The following is a 26,466-nucleotide window of genomic DNA, read 5'->3' on the forward strand; positions in this document are numbered from 1 at the left end:
ACAGACTTTGAGAATCCACAGACATATCATTAGCCTTTGGCTTAGGCTGCCCTTGTGAGGCCCTAGGGGCAGGCATTGTGTGATAGAATTATGTTTGTATATCCCCAGTTTGACTAGAAATACTTAATTTTAAGAGCCGTATTTCAAGTAAGTCACTATGGTTGACCGCATTCTCAGTGAGAACCCAGTACTCATTTTAAAAACAGGAAAATACAGTCAAGTCTTGAAGGCAGATGTGAAATGAAGGCAGTAGGGTGACAGTCTAGTACAATAAAAAAAATCACCTGCTAGTTAATATTGCATAAATCCCATAATCCCATGACATTTAATGTAGTTAATTATGGGCTGCTTTTATAGGCAATGTTCCTTGAGTATATTGGTAGCAAGGCAGGGAAGGTAAAAAAGTTTGGGAAAGGTTAACCAGGATTTTAATAGTCTACTAAATGTAAAAATAGCCACAATCATTTTGTTTTAAAATAAAAGCTCATAGTAATGCCTACGTTTTTGGCTGAAAGAATTCAGTTCTTACCTGAGAATCAAAGTTTATTGCCTACTCTTTCAGCCCCATGGAAAGGTACTGCTTTGTACAGAGGGCTTGTTAGTGCAGTAAAAACCAGTTAACCTGATGGGATCCAATTACCTGTCAGGGCAGAATATTTTTTTTTTGTCATATAGTGAAATCTTAGGTGAGTGACATTCAAAAGAACACGAGAAGATTAAAAAATATCAAATATTCATAGTGTTCTTCCCTTGGGAATAGCCCTGAAAGAGGGGCAGACCCCACCTGATTGTAAGGCTGGGGCTCATTTCCCTTGGTTGGCTAGACACAGAAAGCCTGCTGTTTAGAGCCTCCCAGTACCTATTCTCTCATCTTCTAGTGGCATCATTCCACTCATGGGTTAGTTAGTACACTGTGCCTGTGAGTGAAGGCTTGGTGTGAGCAGGATGAGCAGCGTGTGTGATCTACACTGATCAGACACTCCCTGAATAAGTGAAGAGCACACTGAGCAGAAGGACATCAAACCCAGAAACACAATTGATTTATCCTTTAAACCATACACCAAAAGGACGTGGCAAGGTTTCTATACTCCTGAGAATAGCCTGGTGCTTCCACTCATCATGGTTTGGGCCTCTGGTATTTCCTGGACTCCTGTGATGACCCTGTGAGATGTTAACTAGTTCCTTTCTGTTTGGTTCAGGTAGGACACTTGTTTGTGTTGCTTTCACACAGTGGCCCCTACCCACAATACCACGGAAACCTAACAAATCGGACAAGTTTTGGTGAAGGTGGCGCTTGCCAAACTCTTCAGTCCAGTTGGTTTCAGCTAACTTAGGGCATTACTGTCCAATGATAAAGCTGAGAGATGAAAAGAGTTTATCAAAGCATAAGACTAGAAGCCGCTGGCACTTTCCAGAGCATCACCAAAATAGTGACACAGTCCTTCCTGCTTGGTTTGCTATATAGCACACAGGCCGACAACTGATGCAAAATGCTACTTCAAAGAGCCCTTCAATCAATTCATCAATGAGTATTTATTGCAAGGCACTGTGCTAGGCACTATGGAGAGTACATGGAAGAGAAGACCAATGTCCCTGCTCTCAAGGAGCTTACAATCTAGTTGGGAAGTCAAGGCATACATACAAGGAAAAGTCAGTAACAATACAGGAGTTAGGTTCAAATGCAAGGTAACAGTACAAGAGATTTCCAAAAGTAGTACCCTATGAAATACCAAATGAAGGGCTGCAGCAAATTCACAGGAAGGACACCACAAGGACAGGCATGTGGGAAGGTCTCACAGATGAGCTGGAGTGTTGGAAGTGCCCCAGGGCATGGTGGGAGAGTGTGGGGAACATTTCATGGAGGAACAGCCATGAGACCAAAAGGCACAGAGGTGAGACCAAAAGCAAGCAGTGTTAAGGGACCAAGTAGGGCTTGGTGTGACTGGGTATACGGGTAAGGGATTTAGACTAAGAAGGGCCTGACGTGCTTAACTTTATATAGAGATTTTAAGATTTTGGGCAGGGAAACAACAGATACTCTTAGATCAAATATACAAAATCTTGGCTAGCCAAGGAAAAAATATTCTAGTCTCAGTTTCAAGACTTACTTGGTTTTGATTCTCTTTGCTTCCAAGGAGGATTTGAAATGCTGTTTTCAGGGTTGTCAAGTCACCTTTGGAATTGGGTCACCTAGCTTTGGGTCAGAGCTAGATACTTTTGAGTGCCCCTATGGTCCCAAGCTGTGACTAGCACAAGGGTAAGCTAACAAATTCCCTGACAGGCAGGCAGGAATAATGCTCCCAGAAGGCAGATATCTTTACAAATGACAGAATATTTATTAACAATACCTTTAAAAAAGATTACATATGCTAGATCACGGGTAGATATCATTTACACTGGGGTTGGGTACTACCTGGGGGTATCAGGTTTTTTCATTCATTTTATTATTATGTTGATTTTTTGCATGTGTCTTTTAAATCATGTTTTAACATAGAAGTAAAGCATATCAATCTAAGAAATGCAAACAGATGAAATACTGACAATATTTTCCTGTTACCATCCTAATTTTCACACCAATGGAATCCTCACAATGACTTTATTGGATGAATATAATTCAAAGGTTGAAAATCTATGTTATGTGTAAGCAAAGTGACAAATTACAGGCAATCATGAACTCTCCAAGAAAGAAGAAAAAGGTGGCTGTGTGTTTGAATGTGAAAAGCTTTATAGAAAATCTCATTGCCTTCTGTATTCCACCCTTGTCAGCTTAGAAAACATCCCCATCGTAACAAAGAGTTCTTCTCATAAGAATAAGGTTTTGTCGATATTGCCATCTTTCATTGTATGATTTTAAGACTTATGTAAAGCGTATAAAGCAACCAGACTAGCTACTGCAAAACAGGAGCGACATCAAGATACAATACATCTGTACTACTGATAGTGTATAGATTCATATGTAAAATTCTTTGCAGCAGCTATTTGCAGAAATAGGAAATTTTTTCAAATTACATGTTATTGTCATTCAAAAGAAGGGTTCTATCATTACAGTTACACATGTTATCTATAAGAAAATTTGAAATTATAAATTCATTGACAGATTTACTTATAAAAAAATTTACATTCAAAACATATGTCTAAAGAGAAAAATTACCTTTTATGCCATGAAAGACTTGTTTGATTATAGTAACTTTTTGTCTATGTTACTACAGGATATGCAACTTCAAATTCAATGTCTAAGATAATGCTACTACAAAGACGATGCTCAAATAAAACCTTACCAGACAATGCTAAGTTCAGGGATGTAAGGATTGCACAAGGTGCCTCTTGGGCTGGGAAGTTTAGCTTTCGAGAGTTGCAGTTCCTGAAACCATCTCAATTCGTGTTGAACAACAAAATTTACAACAGGGTGGGAAAACATATCACATCTGTCAAAGGGACTCAATTCAACACATTAACCATTCAAGGGGTAATTTATATACAGTAGCCTTGAGTTTCAGACCCACTCTCCAGCTGTTTTGCCACCAGATCCTTGTAAAACTGTACAAGTAATTTGTAATTCATTTACTGAGATGAGTGCCAAACTCTGTCCTTAAAGGAAATCTTCTCAAATCATAATTGTGTGGTTGTGTTGCCCAGAGCATTTTACAGCAGAGGAAAAAACCAATATCTACATTATGTTAACTTTAAAAAATTCTATAAAACACTAAATATATAATAAAAAATATGCATATAAGGACATATGTAAACTGCTTTGGTAACATCGTATTACAGATGTCTTCAGTGCATTGCAGAGTTTCCAAAGAAACTTCAGACAAAGCTAGATTTGCTTTGAGGAAGTACTGTATAACGCCATTCCTAACGAAGCAAAGAACATTTTTTTTTCCAGTAATAAGATGTACTTCAACAACAATATTACTTAGTACTGGGTGTCTTCAAAACAACTAGCTAAATGTTGCTTATATTATAAATAGCAAGTCCTTTAGATAACTTTTGTCATAAACTAGACCTCGCTGTGAGAGAGATCATTATTGTACTGATGGCTGACAGTGTACACGCATTGGAGGTAGAAGCCCCAGATCCTCTTGCATAGGAATCTGTAAAGAGAGAACAAATTCATTTAAAAGGGTCTCATCCTGTATACAAAGGAAAGAGATGCTACAGGGCTTCACTGAAACAGTATGACTGGCTGGGTTCTATAGAACCATACTGTATGTTCGCCCATCATCTAGCTGTTTATTTTATTTTTATCATGAGTGTATATATATGCAAAAACACTTGTATGATCTGGTATGTGTGCCTACACAGAAGTATGCATATGGAGGTGAGGGAACACTGTCAACTTTTTAGAAGGATGCCATTCACTTTGCTTTCTCAATGCCAGGTCTCTAAATGGACTGGAACTCATTAAGAGATGGATCTTCCTATCTCTACATCCCCGGTGCTAGCATTACAAGGGTCTATGGCTATATCTAGCTTGCTTTTTAAACACAGGATAGAGTTCATATTCAAATCCTCCATCTTGTGAGGCAAGCATTTTACTGACTGAGCTTTTTTTTGAGCCCTGCCTAACTGATTCCCTATCAATGATCCATTGACATCATTTCATGATGATCTATCTGTGGGCTGGGAGCAGGCTAGGGAATAGTCTGAAGACTCTTCTACGATGTTTTTTATATAAACTGATGGTATCCATACTTCAATATTACTAGCAATATGTTTGATACAGGTCAATACGTCCCTGAGGGAACAGCACGAAACTGATACTCCCTTTTGATCCTCACCTTTGTGCTTCACAGACAATGTGACACTCAGCTTTTCAGCCCCCTCTGCGGACCAGACATTGTCAGTGTTTCATTTGTCAGTTGAAAAGACTGGGATCCCAGGAGATGAGGTAACTAACTTGTCTAAGATTGCTAGCTAAGTGAATGGCTGGATTGGGAGTCGAAACCATGTTTGTCTAAATACATTTCTTTTGCTCAGACAAAATAATCATATTTTAGACAAACTTTTTCATATGGCTTGTACATTTTTTTTTCATAATAAAAGCTTTTCTCTTGTCAGTCTGGGTTTCTTTAAGGTAGTCTGATCTCCCCAATTGACGGAAACGAAGTCCCTTAAGGGAAGACATTCTCTGCTAACACTCAAACCTTCATTATTCACACACTATATATGTTCCTGTCGTGAACAGGACCAAAGAGCACCAGTGAGCAAAAGGAAGATCTTTGCTATGATAAGAAGTTTGCGGTAAGATTGAAGCAGCGTGAGGTAAATCACAGTTGTGTGCTGTTGTAGCCAGGAAATTACTTCTGTAGCTCACTGTATGGCTGGCTCCCTTTCAGGGGACACTAGAGCCCTTGTTTGGCAATAGCTAGTTCATCTATATAGCTAGTTCCAGGTCAGCCAAGGCTACTTGTATGCGTGTGTGTGTGTGTGTGTGTGTGTGTGTGTGTGTGTGTAAGTATGAACTCCATCTCTGGGGCATTGCTTTTGACCTCAGTTTCCCACTGTACCCCATTTTTGAAAAAGACAAGTACTTTTTGAATCCTTCCTAAATGAAAGGCAATTCAGAGAATGGGTGAAGTGACCCAGGAGCTCTTTACTATTCTGAACTGAGAAAATTTACAGAAGCCATTAAAATTGTTTCATGACTACTTTGCTATCTATAAGACACAATAGCCTTCTCATCCTCTGAAAAATAGAATGATGGACACTTAGCAGAGACTCCAGCACTAAAATTAGGGTCTCAGTGTTGATGACATCATCCATGGTTTAAAATGTCTTCTGTCCAGTGATAGTTTGGAAGTTTAATTCCAGCCTGCATTGATCCTCTAATATTCAGGCCTCAATTCCAAAGGCCAGAAAAATTATGTACCTAGATATCTAATGGCAACTTGGATGCCTATCTAATCTTTTCCTTATCAATATAAAACGCTCCATAAACAAAGGGACCAGATAAAGTAAAGAATACAATTCAGGTAGTTATGGCTACTCTAATCCTGGCACTTAAGAAGCAGAAACAGAAGGATTTCTGCAAGTTGGAGAACAGCTTCCTCTACATACCTAGCCCCAGGCCAATCAGAGCTACTTTTTAAGACCCTGCCTGCCAAAACAAAGACAAAACCAGTGCTGTCCATTGGCAGCAAATATTTTCAGATGCTGTATAACTAGAACCACTCTTTCTAGATGTTTTTAAAATCACACTAAATAGTGCAGAAATATTCATTAAACTGCCATTTCACCACTCAACAGCTGCTGCCAATCATTATTCTGATTTTTTACTCTGAATTTTGGCTTTTATTAAAATAATTAAAATTATACAACAAAATTAGTATGCTGTTGTGATATTTATAAACATAATTTTAAAACTGAACAGAATGCATTTCCTCAAAAAGGCTACTTTCACATACTATTTAACAACATTTTAAATGGAGACAATTAACTATATATAGCCATATGTGTTTTGCATGTAGATTACATATACTCAATCAAAATATATCATGTTAACTTAAAAACATTTCCAACTCAAGACTCAATTACACAAGTTCACTGGGGATAAAATACCACAGCCTTATGAAGAACATTTTGGCTGGAGATAGAGTTGTACATATTTAATCCCCTTCATCCCAGCATTAGGGAGGCAGAGTCACAAGAATCTCAGTGAGTTCAAGGCCAGCCTGTTTTTCATAGCAAGTTCCAGACCAGTCATGCTATGTAGTAAGACCCTGTCTAAAAGAGCAATAATGACACCATCAAACCTTTTTGCCTATTCTTCTTAACTGCATTGTTCATTTGCTTTGGGAGCCATCATGTGGGGACTATGTAAGCTAATGAATCAATATTAAACAGCCCTCTATGACTTATGTGGGACAGTTTTCATATACTATGTTGGTTGGTCACTGACTAAATCCATGAAAACTGGGCAAAGATTTTTTTCTTTTTCTTTCTTTTTTTTTTGTATGACGTTTCTTGCAAACAGAAAACATTAGTGATGGAGGAAAGAGGCTACTGTCATTTATTTTAATTATGACTCATTCTTTTCAGTTTCTTGAAGTCTTGGGTCACCTGGGAGAGTGCCACAACAGGCAGGGGGAAAGGGTGAGACTCAAAGTGTTCTTACTTGATATCTTTGGGATTCGGATTTGCTCACTGCTGCTGCCGTCCCCTCCATCGCTGAATGGCTTGATCTCTATGATGTAATCTTCATCAAATGGTAAAGAAAGCTCCACGGATGTTTTGTTTGTTTCAATGACGGATGTGCTGCTTTGCCTGTTCCATCTGTACAAGACCTGCAGATGTAGAAAGAATGGGTGTCATCTGCTGTTTTAACTGATGCCCAAGGTGTGGCGTCTGCTCTTTTCTATCTCTGGGTACCAGCTAAATGCAAGGTGATGAAAGGGACCTGTCAGACTGCTCATACAGAGAAAGTTCATTTGTGGTGAGGGTCATGTCTGTTGCTGTAATGTCATGGAGAGAAGTGTTGAGAGGATACTTCAAGTGGGAAATGAGAGCAGCGTGAATAGCTATTCTTTCAGTTTGGTAAACTAACATACATTGAAATACAGAAGTGCGAATAAGGATGCAGAATTAGTGATACACCAGGAGCCTTAGTATCAGAATAGATTTGGCTTTGTGTGGCCATGGGTTATTAACTTTACTTCACTCTTCTGTTCCTTCCACTGTAAAATGGGGAAAATAAAACCCACTTTTTGAAATTTCATAAAGACTGAATGCAATGAGGACTGGGTTCAAAGGACACATTAAGTATGGTCCAGTGAGTACATAGAAAACACAAATTAGACTTGCTTATTTTTCTTCTTCTTTTTCTTTGTTGGGAGAAAGAAAGTGTTGCGGGAGGCGGGGGGTGGACCTGGGAGGCCTGGGAAATGAGTTGGGATGCATAATGGGAAATTCCCAAATTATCAATAAAATACTATGTTGGAAAAAATAAAGTATATCTATGCAGGCTTAAATGAAACAAGATGAGTGCACACAGCAGGAGCTCCAAGCACAAGAGATGCCCAGAAGGTTGTTATTATCAAGAAATTTCTTGAAAGATGACATTTCTACACACATAGATGGTTTCTGAACGGCAAGTGCAGTGAGCCCTCCACGTTCCCTCCCACTGGGACCCTTTGTAGGGATGGCGCAGAAGAGGCAATCAGTGACAATCTGGAAGCACCGTGGGTCTGAACAGCTTCACTCATGCACCTTTGTTTTCCTTCCTGGGCCTCTTTGATGCTGGGTTTGGGCTGTAATTTATCCGATGAGGTGTCTGACTAGCTTTCCTGAAAACACACTTGACTGGGTCTCTGATGGACCTCAACCCAGTAGGGAACAAAATACAAAGGAATAAAAAAAATGTGCGCCTGTCATTGTGTGCCCAGCAACAACCATGAGGACAGCTACCCTGTAGCTTCTGACTCTTCTAGGTGGTTTGTCATTGTCACCACAATTCCACAATGAGGAATTATACCTTTTCACAGATGAGGACACTGAGACCTGGGGTCCTCTTACACTGTGGAGAAGAAGTGATGGGAACCTGATTCCCAAGCCTGCAGTCAGAAAGCAAACTAGTTTACCTTCTCCAGCTTCCCACAGGATAGAGAAGATGGAGCTGGAGGACACCAGTGGTCCTTGGCCTTGGATATTCTGGGACACTTATTGATGCTCTAAATTTGTTCTTCTCAGCAGAAGTGAGAATGTGGGAAGCAATTTTGCTCTGCCTCATAGTCACCAGGCAAGATACTTAAAGTGTCATTTGCTCAGCCCATCCCTGGAGTTTCTAGTGGCTGAGAACTGAATGTTTGCCTCTCTAGTAAGTTCTCTACCTACACCAATGCTGTTAGACCAAGGATCCCAGTCTGAGAACCATCGGACTTTAAGGTTTTCTTTAAGACCCCTATAAATATTGATCTACTGAGATCATAGATGAATGGTCAGTCTTCTATTACAAGACAGAATCAAACATAAGTAAAATTCACAAGATTTCCTTAACATAGTTTAGATCCCATTTGTTCTTTGGCATTTTATCACCTTAATTTATAGCCCTTTAATACAAGGTGGAAAACACAATTTCCTTAGGGTGGAAAGATTCACAAGCCCTCCTGTTTCCCCACTCTGAAGCATCAGCTGTACCAGGCTTGGCATCTCTTTGCTAATGACCAAGCGCCAATAAATCCTCAGCCACTGCTTCTCATCTCAGCCCTTCAGGAGAATGGGCTGGTTGATGGGATGCAAGGTCACATCTGGCTCAGAGGAACAAATTGCTTCTGTGATTTACTTCTGGTCCTTGCAAGAGCTCGGAGAATCCAACCAGTTTCAAGTATAAATCCAAAAGAAACATTTCCAAGAAAAAGCAGCCTATTTTTTTCTTTTCCTTTTTTTTCTTTTTTCTAAATCAACCCCGCTTATCAATCTTGTAATAGTGGAGACTGTAATGTCACCTAAATAAAGGCAAGCAGGAGGTTTACTGGTTTATTTACACCAAACCCTTGGTGCAGCTGACTGACGCGAAGGCTGTGCTTGTATCTGATATAATACAGGAGGGCAGCAAGAGAGGATTCTTGGGAATAATGATAACAACAGCAAACAGTGACTGCTTTCATTTCTCTAATGTCTGAACACTTCTCTTCTAAAGGTTTACATAGATCATCTCCCTAGATATGCGTAATTACTACCTCAAAGATGGCAACCTAAGACCTGGAGATAGTAGACTATTGCCTATAGGCCCATGACAAGTAAGTGATTGACCCCATGTTTAAACCTAAGAAGTCAAACTCCAGAGCCTGATTATTCACAACAATTTAGCTCCCACCTCTAGGTCAATTTGCTTTCCTTTCTGTGTCTCCGTCTTCATATGTGAAAAATAAGGGGATAAGACAATGAACTTAAAAGGGGGGGGGAGGGAGGGAAACCAATGGCCCAGCAGGTAAAGGAGCCTGCCACCAAGCCTGATGACCTTGACAGATCTCCAGATCCACATGGTGAAAGAAGAAAACTAACTACTGAAAGTTGTCCTCTACCTGCACATACCTGCTGTATACATGGAGGTACAAGCACATGTGGACACATAGATACACATGCAAACACACACATAAGTAAATAAAATGTAAAAAATAAAGTCAGAGAGCATGCAGCCTGAGGATCTTATGCTGTTGGAATTTATTATTTGTTTGGTCACATTAGTGTTTGTTTTTTTTAATGCCAACCTTAATGAACTAAGAAATTATGCATGAAGGTTTACTATTGAAAGATATGGCCATCATGTCTACTATGGTTTGGATGTTTATCTACTCTAAAGTTCCTGCTAAAAATTAATTGCTACTGTAACAATTTAAAAATGTGGAACATGGTGGCTTACGCTTACAATCCTATTACTAAGGATGCTGAGGCAGGAGGATTACTGTGGATTAGGCCAGCTTAGCTACATAGTGAATTCCAGATCATCTATGGCTGCAGAGTTGGACTCTGTCTCAAAAAATTTAAAAAAAGGAACATTTAAGAAGTGATTTGACTCAGATGTGTCTGAGCTATGAGAGTTCCAGCCTCATGGTGGGACTGGTGCTGTTGTAGGAATCCTGTCCCCTTTTAGTGTGTCTCAGTCTCTTGACTTCTGTTGCATAATTACAGAGAAAGAAGACTGTCCTTGTGAGCCAACACTTTAATGTTGAAATTCCCAGCCTCCACAAGTAGTTTTCCGTTTATCATAAACTAGGAAGGCTCAGTTATTCTCTTACAGTAGCACACATGCAGACACAGATGCTGGTCTATTCTTCTCATTGGAAACACCTGGAGCTAAAAAGGTCCACCCTCTTCTGGACAGTCACAAAATCTGTTGCTATCATCACCAATATTTCTTATTCTGTTACGTTGGCATATGTCCACCTCTGGACCCTCGTGCCTTCTGTCTACATATTTTCCCAGAGAGCTGCCTGCCTCATTTCCTACTTTCATTCAAAGCCCAGTTGAGATATAACTGCCAAAATGACTTCCCTTGGCCTTTATATAAAATGGAACATCTTTCCTGTTTGCCCCCTGGCTCTTCTGATCTTCTCACCCTCATGCCTTTTCTTCGTCATGCTTTATCCTTCAGCTGCTATGTTTGCTGATTCCTGTCAGGCAAAATAACCATGTGGCCAAAAGCCAGAATCAGACTCTACACTGCTGTGTTTAGATCTCAAGTTTGGGTCTTCCAGAGATATTATTTTAGCACTTTTCTATGCCTTTAAACTTGGGGTTAATAGACACTAGATTCTAGAAATTGTTTCTTTAAGGGGTTATTGAAGGTAAGATGGTTAAGAATCTTGGAAAAATTTCTAGAGTGTTTGTTGAATGGACTCAGTCAGCTTGATTCACTTATTTGCCTGGGTAGTTTATTTTGCCTGCCGGAAAGCAGATATTATTCCTTTAAATCTGATTTTAGGTCTCAGGATATCTATATATCCATAAATGAGGTCAAACTTGACTACAGAAAGGTTTCTGGCAGTTAGATAAAAGCCAAAATTCCTCAGGAACTTTTGAAACTGGTTCCTCTCTGCCAAAAAGTAGTCATTTTCTATACCTATGATAGAAGGGGCAAAAGCTACCTGTGGCACCTATCAGCATGCCAAAGCCTACGCTGGCCTCCAGGCTCCCTCAATATCAAAAATACCTGTTACAGATGTCAAAGCCCATGCCCAGGACCTTGGCTGCCCCCAGTTATTAATCCTCATTATAGTCCTTATGACTTGTCCTCTTCACACAGTCTATCTCAGTGGTTCTCAGCCTGTGGGCTACAACCCCACAGGGATCACACATCAGATATCGTATATGCCAGACATTTCCATTATGATTCATAACAGCAGCAAAAAGTTACAGTTATGAAGTAACAATGAAGTACTTTTATGGTGGGGTCACTACAACATGAGGGACTAGAAGGATGAGAAACATTGTTCTGTCTCTTGCTATCCTCTTGCTCTCTTGCTATTCTCTCCCTCTTCTCTCCTTCACTGTGCTCTCGTCTCTATCTCCTGCTATTTTGCTGTCTTCACTATTCTCTGCCACTCTCCCCTTTCCCTAGACCTGGCCATGTCTAGTCTGTTTTCTCCTCTCTGGACTCTTCCAGATGCCTCTGGATATTTTCTCTCTCTTATTTACAATAAAGACCTTCCTCCTAATAATGAATCAGTCATATCAGCAGTATCTTTACTGTGCTGTCTCAAATACACTAATGTCATAAGTAACTTACAAGGTACCCTGGGCCTCCAATGTTCTAAAGTCCATTTCTTATTGAGACTACCCTACGTAAACAGGAATTGAATGGACCCACACAACAAAAATCACAATATAAACCCCATTACTATAAAAAACTTCAGTATATAGGAAGGAAGGTGAATTTAAAGTATATGGTATAAGCAGAGCCTTTTGCAATGTGACAAGTTCCCTGTCAAAGATCATCTCTCCCAGAGCTAAGAGATCCACATTTTCCTTCTATAGCCCCAGCTTTAAATGTGGCTTCAGTCTGTGATATCAAGGAAAGGACCGGTTATATATTTATAGCCTTAAATGTTCACATGCATGTGGAACACTCAGTAAATATAGTGTATAGCTAGCTAATCATGGTAAGAGTCTGTGGGATCCAACAGAAGAACAGGGAGTCCAGCCTCTCTAGCTACATCCTTAAAAGGAGAGATGTTGAGTTGAAAATCAAGGACTCAGAAAGTGTTTTCATTGGAGAGTGCCAAGATTTTACCTTGCCACCCTGTCTTTCTTTTACCTTCATGACAAGTAGTCCAGAGCATTGTGCACAGCTGACTCCACCTATGCATCATGCCTCCCTCATGTACCCTCCTGTCGCAGAGGGGCTACTCTATATTCTCACAGCTTAACTCCAAAAGCTAGAAATGACATGCCTAATGCCGTAAAATATGACCTCAGCTGACCTGATATTTGAATCGGAGAGAGAACTAAATGTCCTAGTTTTAATTTATTCCCAGATTTCATTCTATTTCTACAGAAATAGAAACAGTTTCCCTAAATCATATATGAAAAACAACAGTTCTCTTCTGAGGAGTCAAATTTTGGCTCACTTGTACTTTACAGAAGCCAAAGCTGTCCAAGAATGGATGGACTTGGCTCAAAGGAAAATGGCGTCTTCTTCACTGCTGGAAGCAAGCAGGTGTCTGCTACACCACTATTTAAGGAGATGCAGAGAAGGAAATTCAATGTGGCATTCAAGTTAAGAGCATTTTGCTGCCTGTCTTGACTCAGGATGAGTGAGTTTGTGTAGAGATTTTCATAAACTGTTGTCACCATGGCTATGTGGACATGCTCTTAACTGCTAGTGATTTAACAATAATCCTTCAAAAGGAAAAAAATGACCTTTCTCGAAAACTTGCAAGTCCACTTTCATAAACCCTACCACTCTTTTTATTACTTAAGGAAGATTATAAAACCAAGACTATGCTTTTGAAATTTTCTCAAGGTGAAGGGCTTGGAAATCAACATTTCAGGAGTCATAAAATGGAGAAGAATTCTACTCATCATTTCAAGTCTCTAGATATTTGAAGCATTACGCTTCTGAGAACATTGTTCTTCTAGCCAAACAGCTGCAGTTTCTTCCTTCACTCCTTGCAGAGGTTGGGACCAGATCCCTGGTCATGGTCTGCTCAATGTGTAACCTAGTCTATACATTTGAACACAGCCAACCCTGCTACTCCTTGCACCCATCAGCCTTCACATCAGAATGATACACTATTGCTGCCACATGTGTTCCCGCCCTCGCCCCTTTGACTCTGAACTGGCCTTACAGTAGCTAGTTTCATCCTTAGCTTTCAAAAGAACACAGAATTTTCACTTTCTCGCTCACTGAAGCTAAAGATCCCATCAGAAGTCCAGCTACCTTGAGATATCCATATTGGAAAACTGTCCAAGTTCCCCACAGGGAGAGACTCATGGGGTGGGTGATCTCTGGCCACCCTCGGGCTTTTGCAAAGTCATGCCAGGTGAGAAAGTCATATATGTATGATCTATATCAGGGATTCTCACCACAGAACTCCCCATTTAAGGAAAAGAGGATTGTAAAATTATAAAACTGAAACTTAACTGTTTTAGCCCAGCTTTAGGTTATAATGGAGGTCTAAATTTAGTCGAAGGCTAGAGAGATTGCTTAGCCTACAAGAGTTATATATTGCTCTTACAGAGGTCATAAGTTCAGTTCTGTGTCAGAGAGATCAGAGCATTTTGAAAGCCCAACTCCACTAGATGAAACACCATCTTTTTGGTGTATGTGTGCATTCATTTTCTCTTTAAAGATAGGCCATTATTTACATGATCTGGCAAACAACATTTTCAGCTTGTTTTCTTACAAAGAAAGCTACTTATAGAAACAAGAGCAGGAACGAAAGAGACATTAGGCAGTTAGTATTGTTGATTAAGCACACACACTAAAGTCTCGCTGCCAAAAGCAGAAGGTAAAGGGCTGCTTTGTTGGGATTTTGTAGCCTCCCAGTCACAGGGTCTTTAAACATTTCCAATCTAGGCTGTATAAAGCTAAAGTTTACACGGAATTGTAGCTTGCTTAAGTGTTCCCCAGAGGGATCTACAGGGTAAGAGCTTGGTCTCCAGCCTGTAGTGTTACTGGCAGATGGTGGAACGTAGAGTGAGTGGACTTTGTGACTGCTTTTGCAGGTGACTGCAGAATAGAATTTCAGTCTCTTTCTTTTTGCTTCCTGGCCACCATATAGCACATCCCCCTGCCATAATATATTGCTTTGTTAGAGATGCAAAAGCAGTGGACTGAAATCGCAACCGTGAACCAAATTAAACCTTTCTTTTCTTTTCCAAGCTGATTATGTCAGTTATTTGTTAGATAAATAAAAAACTGCCTCACCCAGATGATTGTCTAAACCCTGAAAAGTTAGCACAGAGCGCATACAGAATTTAGACGGATCTACTTTAGGGTGGAGATTCCTGGAAAGGCCAGAGTGACGTCAGGGAAGACTGAGGAAACGGAGCACCTGCTGCCAGCCAGTCCTGCTAATAGGAGGATTAGGTGTCCTTGCAAAAAGAAATTACCCACTTTGTATCCTTTTACTTCTGACTCATTATCCAGGGCCTTCACTTGATCCCAGTTCAGGATAATTTTGGAGTCCGATGAATTCCATATGATGTTTCCGGGGGGCTGGCTTGGTGCTATAAAAAAAATTAAGACAGACGAAGTCACAGATTATTAAATCTCAATGGATTCTGAGGAATGTCTCCTTACTAGAATTCTAGAGTAGAGGCAATTTAATGGGCGATTGCACTAATATGTGTCTTCAAGGTCACTGAAATCTGACGAGATACAGCATTGCAAATGGAAAAAGATTCAGTTGGTCGCCTACCATTTATAGCTAAAAGAAGTAGTCCTTCCTAGTGAGGAGAAAAACATTTATCTTTCTGTCCTCTGGAGCAATGAATTTGGCATGGTATTCTGAAAGGTTCAGTTAAAATGCTAAGGTGCATTTGAATCCATATAATGATACCAATTAGTATGCAAATGATCCCTGGGAGGTGGGGATAGGTAATGAACTTGGAGTATGTTTGATGAATTCCCAAAATATTTCTGAGCAACTTTGTCCTTACGTGGCTTTCTGGTCGTGACATTGACTGTTGCACTGGAGGGTCCTGTCCCAGCTGAGTTATATGCCTTGACAGCTAAGTGATACAGTGCACTCCCTTTCAAGTTGCTGATTTTTGTAGATGTCTGATTTCCAACTGTTCGTATTTTCCTAGCGTTTTCTTCCTTGTCATCATGTCTCCAGTATTTTACCTGAGAAAATAAAAAGAAAGATGATGGAAATCATATGCCCCTAGGGATATTTCCAATGTCATCAGGTAATAATATTTTTATGCAAGTCCTTATGATGGAGTTACATTTCTGTATTAATTCCACTGACATGGGCAGTCTGGTAAATCATCAATGGCTACTTCTTTTATTTTCCACAATTTTTGTTTGTGTCCAGGTGATTCTGGGTATGTAAGACAAAAAAAAAACCAATTCTTTTTAAAGATTTTATTTTTTAAAATTATGTGTCTCTCTCTGTGAGTGTGCATGTATGTATGTATATTTATGTATGTGTGAATGCAGGTATCCAGAGAGGCCAGAAGAGTGCATCAAATCCCTTGCAGCTTGTCTTATAGGCAGTTGTGAGTTACTTAACAAGGATACTGGAAATGGAACCTGGATCTTCTGCAAAAGCAATGAGCACTCATGACATAAGGAGTCATTTCTCTATCCCTATGAATATGTCTATTTAAGCTCATTTTGCCAACTATATTGTGAATCTTTATGTTTATAAACACACACACACATATACACACACATGAAAATATATTAAACTTGGGCATAAATATAGATAAAGGGCAGTCTCCAGTAGATTCTTTAGTGTTTCTATTAATGGCATGGTAAAACCAGGCCTCTAGAACAGATACCTGTGTAGGGTGGTGCGGGTCTTCTCCCACCAGTGATAAGTTCTTAGAGGTCTCACCAAGAGACACAGATCAAATGCACACATCTCTAGCTTACCTCATAGCCTTGAATCCGCCCTCTATTCTTCCCAATTGGGGATGCCCAGAAAACTTCGATATCTGTGGCAGAAAGACTCCTGGCAAAGATACTGGCTGGTGGCTTGGTGGGTTCTGCAAACGAATTCAAAACGTTACTACTCAGTCAGTAACATCAGAACACGCTTCTAGAAATGGGATAAAAGGTAAATAGAAACCATGGTCATAGAGCTGTCCTTAATACCTGTGAGACACTCAGCATCTCTCCAAAACAAGCAATTATCACGTGCAGGGTGGTGCTTAGGAAAGAAACACTTCTAAAGTCTTACAAACGTCTACCCTGCAGGCAAGTGGAACTAAAGTGACCCCAGATCAAGTTTAGCAATAAGTTTTCATGGTCAGCAATTCTTTCAAGTAGATCTTTCTTAATTAAGTTAAGTAATAGTCCCAGTTGCTCGATTATGAAAACAAGGGAGAAAGAAACAAGAGCAGTTAACCGAATTGATTGCAATTCAAGGAAGGTGCATAGTGGCTTAGTTTTAAAAGGTAATCTTTAAAACCCTAGACAAATAATCTATAATTTCTGGGGCTTAGTACCCTTGGATGCAAATGGTAGACTGAACCAAGAGTTTCTCAGATTTTAATGATTTTTTGCCAGACTTTTCCAAGACTTATACACCATTTGTATATGCAACTCTTATTTCAATACCGTACCTTGCAAAACATTTAAAAGTTCTTCTGTTCCAGGGACCTAAACCTTCTATAAAAGAACACCATCCTCATTCTCTGGTGAATATCCCTTACAACATACTATAATAAAGCTCCTTTCAACAAATAAAGCATTCTTCTGGTATGATTTAATGCCAACTTGTGTGCTCCTCTCCATTGCACACTCCAGGAAATAGGACACGGAGATCTCTCTTTGCTTCTCTAGAGAAGTCATAATGGTGAGGACCCTTGGCCATCATCACAGTGTGAATGGCATGCATGCAACCAAGTTGTTTCATGGTTCCCTCTCCTAAGAAGTCAGAGTCGGGGCAAATGGCTTAAAAAACACAGATGATGGAAGAGAATGAAACATTCCATCTGCTTATTTACAGAAAAGCATGAAATACTATTCCTAAAAATAATGGTAACAGATAGGTACATGGCATTATGTATCAATAGATAGACATGGCATTATGTATCAATAGATAGACATGGCATTATGTATCAATAGATAGATACAGACATAGAAAGTATGATCTGAAGATAACACAGAAAAGTTGTAAGCTTGGTTGGTCCTTAACAAAGCAATCAATTGATGGAGAGTCCTATGTTTCCATATATGATAGAGTCGTATTTGAGCTTTTTGTTTGGGAGATAGGTTTAACTGTATGCCCCTATGCCCCAAACTGGCTAACCTTCCCCCCACAAACTCTCGTATTCAGGAATCCTGGGGTGTGTATACATAATCAGAGTTGCCATGTTCTTAAGTGTGTGTGTGGGGGGGGTAGAGAGTAAATTAATGCTTTTATAGTATACTTGTATATGTTTTTGTTTTATAAGTATTTTATACTCTAAGAAAGGAACACCACTTGAGAGTTGGAGAAATATTAAGGTAGCATGACCCCTACCTTCTTCAGCAGAATACACCAGTGTGGTGGGGCTGAAAGGGCCCTCTCCTTTGTTGTTGAAGACACCCACTTTAACCTCAAAGGGAGAGAACGGGCGCACGCTTTCATTCCTGAACACATATCTGGAAGCGTCAGCTGAAGCCAGCACTGTCAGCATCCAGATCATTTTGCCATGTGGCCGGAAGGCTACCACATAACCAAAGCCTCTGCCATTCTGTAATTCCTCAGGGACTGTCTGGGGAGAAACAGATATGGCACTCAGAAAGCATAGTAGTTTGAATATTAATTAATTATAACATGAATTAATTAATATCAAATATTAAAGGGTACTCGCCTAATGGATTCAACTATTACAGGTTACTCCCTAGTTCTTGCCTCAACTGATTCAAACATTAAAGGGTGTTCCCCTCATCACTTTATTTGGGGTTTTATTCTCAACAGTCTTTTCAATGTAGAGATATCCTTTAACCTGCCAAAGATATTCATGGGGTACCAGAACAACACCAGCCATGGAAAATGAAATGAAGATCTAGTGGAGAGTTGGGATCTGGAGAGGTGGACTCAGTCTGACAAATGATGACTAATTTACCACACAGCTGATTTCCTAAAAAATAACCAGTCCACTGTGCTCCATCTAATAATATTTTCCTTCGGTGCCAGACAGACAAAAGAACTCACAAAAGAAGGCCACCTCTGCTCAGGCAATACTCCCCTTCCCTCTCCAACCAGGAGATACTCTGAGCTCAGTTGGGAGGGGGTGAGAGATTTCTTTCCTTTCCCTGCTGGGGCTTAGGGTGAATTAAAGGCTTTTTATTTCAGAGGACATTGTCTAAAACCTTTGAAACACATTTCAAACCTCTTTGGAAGCTCCCACCTCCTCTCTCAAAATCAATTTTTAATAAATTGGTGACTAACCTTCCTCCAGGTTGTTTAAAGAAATACCTCAGAGCCCAGCAGCAAAGCCAACTGCTAGGAAATTGGTCTGGGACACTCAATCTATAGCTGGCAGATGTTTTAAATCAATTGGCCATGCGGCAATTCAGAAAGAAAAGAAAGACCGACTTTCTCTGAACCAGACTTCCTTGTTTTTTTAACTTGTGTTATCTCCTCTTTCATGATTGTTTTTCTCCCGCAAGGAGTCAAATTAAAACTTGTTTCAACAATGGGTGGCCAAGCACCTTCATTTCCTGATAGACATTAATAGATTTTTTGAAAACAGAGGGGGACCGTTTCTAGCTTCCTGTCATACGGAGGAAAATAGCAAAATAACCCAGACAAATGCATGTCCCTTTGGTCCTGTGATGGATTTACCTCCCAGGTTATAACCAGTTCAGATTTGCTGCCTCCACCACCACTGACGTTAGCTGGGGTGACTTCGGGGACTGCAGGAGACAAAAAAAAAAAAAAAAAAAAGTTATTTCAGGTACTAACGGCAAATGTGGGCCAGGAAGGTTGCCCAGATAGGGTGACTTACTGTTAGTGAATTCTTGGGCATGTGTTCCTTTGTCTTCTGGATATCAGAAATAATACCCACAAAAGGTAGACTGTACTGGCTTGAAGAAGCAAAATGTCCCAATGAAATTGCTATTATTACCTGTGTCTGGTTCAACAGGGTATGCATGTTACCAGGCACTACCGTGCAATTGCTTAGCCCTGTCTCTAAGTACCTATGAGTTGCACAGAGAAAGAAAGGACCGAAGAATCTGTCCTCAAGCTTGGTTTGACATTTATTAACCATGAGGTGGTAACAAAGGAGAGACAGGACAAACTGTGCCCACGTGGAGCTTACAGTCTAGCGGGAGGTTGAAAACACATGCAGAATATCACAGAGAGACTTGGACAACACCCAATGATGTCGCAGACAGAATGGAGAAGAGCAGCTATGTTCTGGAGCAGCAGGTTGCTCAGCCGAGCACTGGGCTAATGGCTTCTCAGAAGAAGGTGAGCTTTTGAGCTGGGTGTTGAAGGAAGTGGTGGACATAGGTTGAACCCTGGCTCACTGTGCTTAACCTCTCTGATCCCCAGTTTTCTCTGTAAAAGGGGGGAAATAAGACTCACTTCCTTCTCCGGGTTGTAGGGAGGAACTGAGTTATAGTTTTTGAGCTGGGGAAAGAAAGCTTAGGATTAGTTATGCTGTCAAATAAATGAAGGACTCAGGCAAAGTCCTTAACTATCTAGCTGGGGACTGCAGCTGGTACCTCAGTATATTCCCTTAAAGTCGATGATACATACCTCGATGGATTTTTCCATCAATTCCAATAACAATGTGAAATTATTGGTCTGCTTAGGATCTTGCTATGCTTTTGCAAATCATTGTAATTTTCATGGCTGGGAACTCTATAGTGACCACACAACAGGATCTCCCAGTTCACAAGAGTATAATCTGACCCAGCTGGGTACACATTACTTTTATCCTGTGTTCATCATGCAAGCTTTAGGCAGCATATTCTCATCCTTCACTTGTGGCAATGCTTTATGTCTTAAAATCCTAGAAAGGATTTCTGAAGAAATATTCTCTGAGCATTTGTGACGTTTTTTCTTTTCTGGTACATGAACTGAAGAAGAAAATGTTAAACAGAGGCACTATATTGTGTTTTTTTTTAATGGTATACCAGTGGATTCAATAAAGAGGACCGAGAATTTGATTAAAGCTCACTACCCATAAGGTTGGAATTCTACTGGCCAAATATATGGTCATTATGATCACTTAAGGGGAAAAGTGTGTAAATATAGAGCTCATTGAAGCTAAGTCGAGGTTTCTCCTTAAGGAATGGCAGGTGCCAGAACAGGCCCTCTATAGCTTGAGCAATACTCACGAGCCTCTTCTGTCCTCCGTTTCTCTGAGGGCCGGCTGGGTTCCCCAATGCCAATCACATTTGCTGCGACGGTTCGGAATTCATACTCAACCCAGGGGTTCAAACCCACCACAGTTGCGGTGAATGTCTTCCCATCAACGAGTTCTGGAACTGAAAGATATGAAAAGGTGGGTGAGAGGGTTTAAGAGCATCCACTCGCTTCACCAAGATGGAGGGATGATTTTAGGATCCTCTATCATCGTCATTGCCATCACCACCATCACTCTGACTTTCACGGAGGGCACTGTGGTTAGCCTGCTGGGATGTTGAGGAACAACGAACATGTGTTACACCTATCTCACAAAAATCTATTTCACACATTTCCCTTTATCATCTTCTGTGTTAGGCTCTTTGTCATTGTGACAAAAACCTGGGAGCAACAGTTTAAGAGCGATAAGGATTTATTTTGGTTCATGGTTTTATTTTGGTCAAAGGTTGGCTGGATACAATGCCTAGGTCTTGAAGAGCCAGGCAGAATACCTTAGTGTTGGGACCATGTACCTCAGAGCTGGAAACCTTAGTGTCTGAGAAACAGAGAGACAGCAAGGGGCCAAAGACAGGATGCTTTTCAAAGGAGTACCCCCAGTGGCTTACCACCTCCAGCTAGACCCACCTCTGAAGTCTTTGTCACTTCCCACACTAGGGCCAGTAGCCTAGGACCAAGCTTTTATCACACGACCGTTGGAGGGGGTCGATTTCAAGTTTAAACCGTAACACTCTTGTTACTTTTAATTGTAGCAATACTTTTTACCATTCTTCCCTCACTCATACTAATGCTCTATTTCCTTTTAGCAAAATCTTACTGTCATTTCACTTAGGTTTTAATTATTTTACCAATCCCAACTCTCATAAATATTTCATTTTTTTTTACTGAAATGACAATTGAGGAAAAAATTAGACAAACAGGAGTTCCTGCAAGCAAGATACAAGGAACATCTTGTTCCAAGGGATGGTTGTGTCATCTTGATGCCTTGAAGCAGAAATACATGTTAGATCCAATGTTATGTAATTTATATGATCATGTTGTTTTAATCCAATTTTCAATGTAGTATTTGCATTAATTCTTTGAGAAATTCGTATCATGGATTTGGATCACTCCCCGCCCCAACCTCAGTTTTTTAGTTTATCACACCTCAGAAATGGGTTTCTGTATGTTGATTCTATCTTTCTGTGGGTTGAAAGAGGTGTTTTTGAAAGAAAGGTAAGAAAAGTGAATCATTGTCTTCACCTTGATAATCACCAGATCTCTGTAGAACCTGAGTTTCCTCTTCTACTAAAGAGGAGTGATAATGAACTTTCAGCAAGAATAAAATAATTTTACTTTACTTTTAGAACACCTGTAAGAATTATAGATGGGCCTAGCATTATACACTGAATGTAGAAAGTATGTGGTGTGAGCATAAGGCAGTGAAACAGCTTGGGCCTTTGAAGAGTTTGTGTCTTGTGGTATCAGCAACTGGTGTCTGGTGTGAGTGAATTTGTGAAACAAAGAGAGTGTGAGAATTACTTCACTATAAGAACCATGAATTGTTGCGGATAGTGACAACAGTAATGGTTTGAACTTGAAGTTGCCACCCCAGGGTACCATGATAAAACCTTGGTCCTAGGCTACTGGCCCTAGTTTGGGAAGTGACAAAGCCTTCAGAGGTGGGTCTAGCTGGATGTGGTGTCTCACTGTGGGCAGCCCTGTGAAGAGCATCCTGTCTGTTTCTCAGACACCATGAGGTTTCCAGCTCTGAGATACCATGGTCCCACCACCAAGGTATTCTGCCTGGCTTCAAGTCCCAAGCACTGGACTAAAATAATTCCCGCTTAAACTGTTTCTCCTAAGTGTTTGTCACAATGACAAAGAGCCTAACACAAAAGCAGAAAAGGGGAAAAATGCACAGACTAGAGTTTGTATGACTGGTTAAAACATTTCCATACCTTTTCATCTCCAAATCAGTTATATGTGCATTTGGGGCAGCCAGGCAAAAGACTCTACATAGTTCTTAGATATTATGCTCCAGACAGCTGTACATGAATCTTGCAAGCACTGATTGTAGCCTTGCATTTTCCACTACTTTTCCAATGTGGAACACAGTGGTATGGAGGAAATTTTAGGTAATATGCAGATCAATGTATTTTATTTTTATAAATAGTTTCAAGCTTGTTTAGAAAATAAAAATACTCATAACAGTATCCCATAGATACTAATGTTCAGGTTCAGTAACAATAATGTAAGTTAGTGTAGTACGAATCTAATTGGTCTTAATAATAAAAACCCAGGGTCAGATATTAGGGGGTGAAAGCTGAAAGATCAGAGAAGCAAAACAGTCAGCCACTAGTTCTTAACTCTATGAAATCCTCAGACTGAAAGGGGTATCCTGTCTCCACAAGTTTTCAGACTATATGTCCTCAGCTCCTGTCTCCTCCCACCTTATATTCCTTTCTCCACTCTTCCTGTCTCCACCTTTCTAGTTCTGGGATTAAAGACATGTGACTCCCAAGTACTGGGATTAAAGGTGTGGGCTACCATCTCTTGGCTCTGTTTTTCTTTTTGACTGATTCAATCTCAGGTAGCCCAGGTGACCTTGAACTCACAGAGATCCAGATGCCTCTGCCTCCCCATTAAAGGTGTGTGCTAACACTGCCTGGCCTCTATGGCTAATTAGTGGCCTGGTCTACCCTCTGATCTTTAAGCTTCATTTGTTAGAGCACAAACAAAATAGCACCACAAGTTAGTGTGGAAGAAACTTTCAAAGAAACTAGAGTTGGCTTCTATGTGGGAAACAGAGACATAATGTGTCATTTGTAGCCATGCTGACCTATCTGTTTCCTGGTTCTTTCATATTTCATACACACTTCATTCTAGAGGCCTCTGACAGACACGAGCACTCAGCATGCAGTATGGTACCTGTACTGACTGCTTGCCAGCCCACGGAGAATGGAGTCCTCGCTTGGATGACATACATGGTGATGGGGCTGTGGTTGTCAGGTCCAGGTCTCCAGGAGAGCTGAGCAGTGGTGTCTGTGATTTCATCTATAGTCACAGCTTCTGGGGGACCTGGAGGGCCTGGGAGGAAGCAAGTCATTCAGAATCGGAAAGATACTCAGATGTCCAAGTGTATAATCCACTGACTTGAATCGGGTGCTGACTCACTCGTCATTCATTTAACTACCTACATATCTATCCCATCATCTCTTTAAAACAACAGTGGGTAACAAGAACCCCGCTTAACTTTGAAAGTATAGCGATGAACTGACACATACCCTTGCTTGCAGGAGTTCACAGAATAGAGGGGAGAACCACGAACAGGCAAACTAAGAGTTATAATGGAATACCTTGATGTTAGCAGAGAATGCTGGGGCACCATCTGCCATCCTAACTGCATCTAGCGGCTGCGTTTTCTCTTATGCCGAGGGACTACTGTGAAAATGGTCAATTCTCAAGAGTCACAAGACCCTCCTCTTCAGAATAATCCCTAAATGGGGCTCGAGTCTAATATCCCTCTGGAGCAGTTTCTATAAGTCATACCTAAATTTTCTACTCATTTCCCCGATGATTTTAGCTTCTCTACTTTCCATGTACTTAAACCACTGAACAAGGAAGAAATGATACTCAGATGAAGGCCTGCAGCTCGTATAGAGAGGGATGGAAAACAGGAGGGGAAACATCAATGGGGCCAGACTAAAGACCCAGAACATTCCCACTTGTGTGTATTAAAAGCTATGCCCTGACAGTTAAATGCGTTTTTAAAAATGGTAGCTTAAACATTACCTTGAAATAAGAGGTGATGGTGAGGGACATGGTGACAACCCCCATACTTGCTAGACAGATAAGGAGAGGTTCCCCAGAGGTATTTTTCTGATTCCCAGATTAGCAATCACACTAGTCCTCCAAAGGCTGTTGGGCTGTGTCACAGGGACAAGGTAAAAAGGAGACCTCTCCCGGAGTGGCGGAAAGTTCGTGGAAATTCTGAAACCTCACTCCTTCACCTTTATGCAACAGCCTGCATTCTCTTTGCTTCTTTAACAATCTCTTTCCGAGATTCACAGGTGAGGCTAAATTTATCTTCTCCCCCCCCCACACTCCCGAATGAAATGTCTCCAAATGTGTATGCTGGAGCTGATTAATTTTCCATGGTGACATTTCAGCATGGCAGTCTAATGTCACCTAGACAGAGCTGAGGTAACCTTTGATCTTTTACTCCTAATAACCAGGGGAAGTCCAGAAGACAATATACGCTCCTCTATATCTGACCAGTGTTCTCCTCCTCAGATTCCACCCCTTTTCTTTGTGACTGTTGTTCAGGAGCCTTTAGAACTACTGCAAATAGAATAGTCTTCCCTTTCAACGGCTCAGAGAATCAAATCAATAGGAAGTATCTGAGCCCCTTTGTGGCTGCTATGTAGGAAGAAAGTGAAGGGGTGGCATGGACCTGTCACTGGAGGGGCTTCTCTCAATCTTTATCTTTCTGTCACCTATCCTCACCAGTGCGTGGCTGCACTCTTGGGGAGTGTTGACTTCGTTTAAGCAAAATTGGACCCTTCTTTCAAAACAACAACAACAAAATGTCCACTGAGCAAACTGTAACATGTTTTTGTCACACGACAAGGACAGCTATTTTGACGCCAGAGTCTGCTTTTCACTCAGGGAAAGGGGGGCTTTGCTAGAGGCCATGAGATAGCTGCGGATTAAGTAAAGCAGCACCAGGGAATTAAAGAATCCGGAGTCAACACCATCCAAACCCTCACTTGTTCCAAATGGGAAAACCTCTACAGGCTAGTGCAATGCATTTCCGTCTCCCCACTGCAATACACATAAACGATGCAAGGGCAGAGCAAGAGGGGATAAAATGAAAGATTGTGGCTTTAAATGTCATATTACTTTATTGGCCTTATTAACTGATTAGGCTAGAGTTTCTTTTAGACTGCGCTTGCAAATTCCTCTCGGTATCTAGTGCTATTTTCTGTGAAATGAAGTATACAATATCATTTCAGAACTTCAAGTTCTACTGAGTTAAATATTTATTAGTCTAATTTATTGGTTTTTAAACTGCTGATCTGAACATTATCCTAATTAAATAGAGGATAAATTACCAGCAATAGAATTCTTTTGTCCCTAAGGGGAGAGCAGATTAGCTCTGGTATGTTTTTAAAATGGAAATAAACACATTTCTATAAGTGACTCTATGGGCAGATCTACCTACGTTGAGAATATAATTTTTTAATTTTTTTTAATTTAACCTTTATCTACAGCATGTCTCGAGTTCTTTTTTAGATAATTAGCACATAACTAGAGCAGTCATAATGGGAATGCAGTTTTTCTTTAACCTTTCTTGACAATTAAGTCGCTAATTCCTATGCATTTTCCCCTCACACCTGCCGGGGGGCATACAGCGATACTTTCTATTGGTTCTCAGAAGGCCCCATTCCCTGTGTCCTCAAGTTCACCCTGGTTCCAATTCTGACCCAGGATTTGTATTTTA

General features: G+C 40.5%; 1 protein-coding gene across 5 annotated transcripts in view; it reads right to left on the bottom strand.

Moving 5' to 3' along the window:
* Positions 1–2,316: 2,316 nt before the first annotated feature.
* Positions 2,317–26,466, bottom strand: part of Cntn4 (contactin 4) — a 998,986-nt gene continuing 974,836 nt past the window's right edge. For all 5 annotated transcript variants that reach the window (XM_075983304.1, XM_075983301.1, XM_075983302.1 and 2 more), the window contains 9 exons: positions 23,892–24,050; positions 20,957–21,106; positions 19,452–19,522; positions 18,141–18,375; positions 16,547–16,659; positions 15,604–15,790; positions 15,059–15,171; positions 7,118–7,286; positions 2,317–4,094 (listed from right to left, as the gene is read on the bottom strand). In XM_075983304.1, coding sequence (XP_075839419.1) covers positions 3,994–4,094; positions 7,118–7,286; positions 15,059–15,171; positions 15,604–15,790; positions 16,547–16,659; positions 18,141–18,375; positions 19,452–19,522; positions 20,957–21,106; positions 23,892–24,050 — 1,298 coding nt within the window. In that variant the 3' untranslated portion in view covers positions 2,317–3,993. The remainder of the gene's footprint in view (positions 4,095–7,117; positions 7,287–15,058; positions 15,172–15,603; positions 15,791–16,546; positions 16,660–18,140; positions 18,376–19,451; positions 19,523–20,956; positions 21,107–23,891; positions 24,051–26,466) is intronic.

The sequence above is a fragment of the Microtus pennsylvanicus genome, chromosome 8, assembly GCF_037038515.1.
Source record: "Microtus pennsylvanicus isolate mMicPen1 chromosome 8, mMicPen1.hap1, whole genome shotgun sequence".
Taxonomy (NCBI): domain Eukaryota; kingdom Metazoa; phylum Chordata; class Mammalia; order Rodentia; family Cricetidae; genus Microtus; species Microtus pennsylvanicus.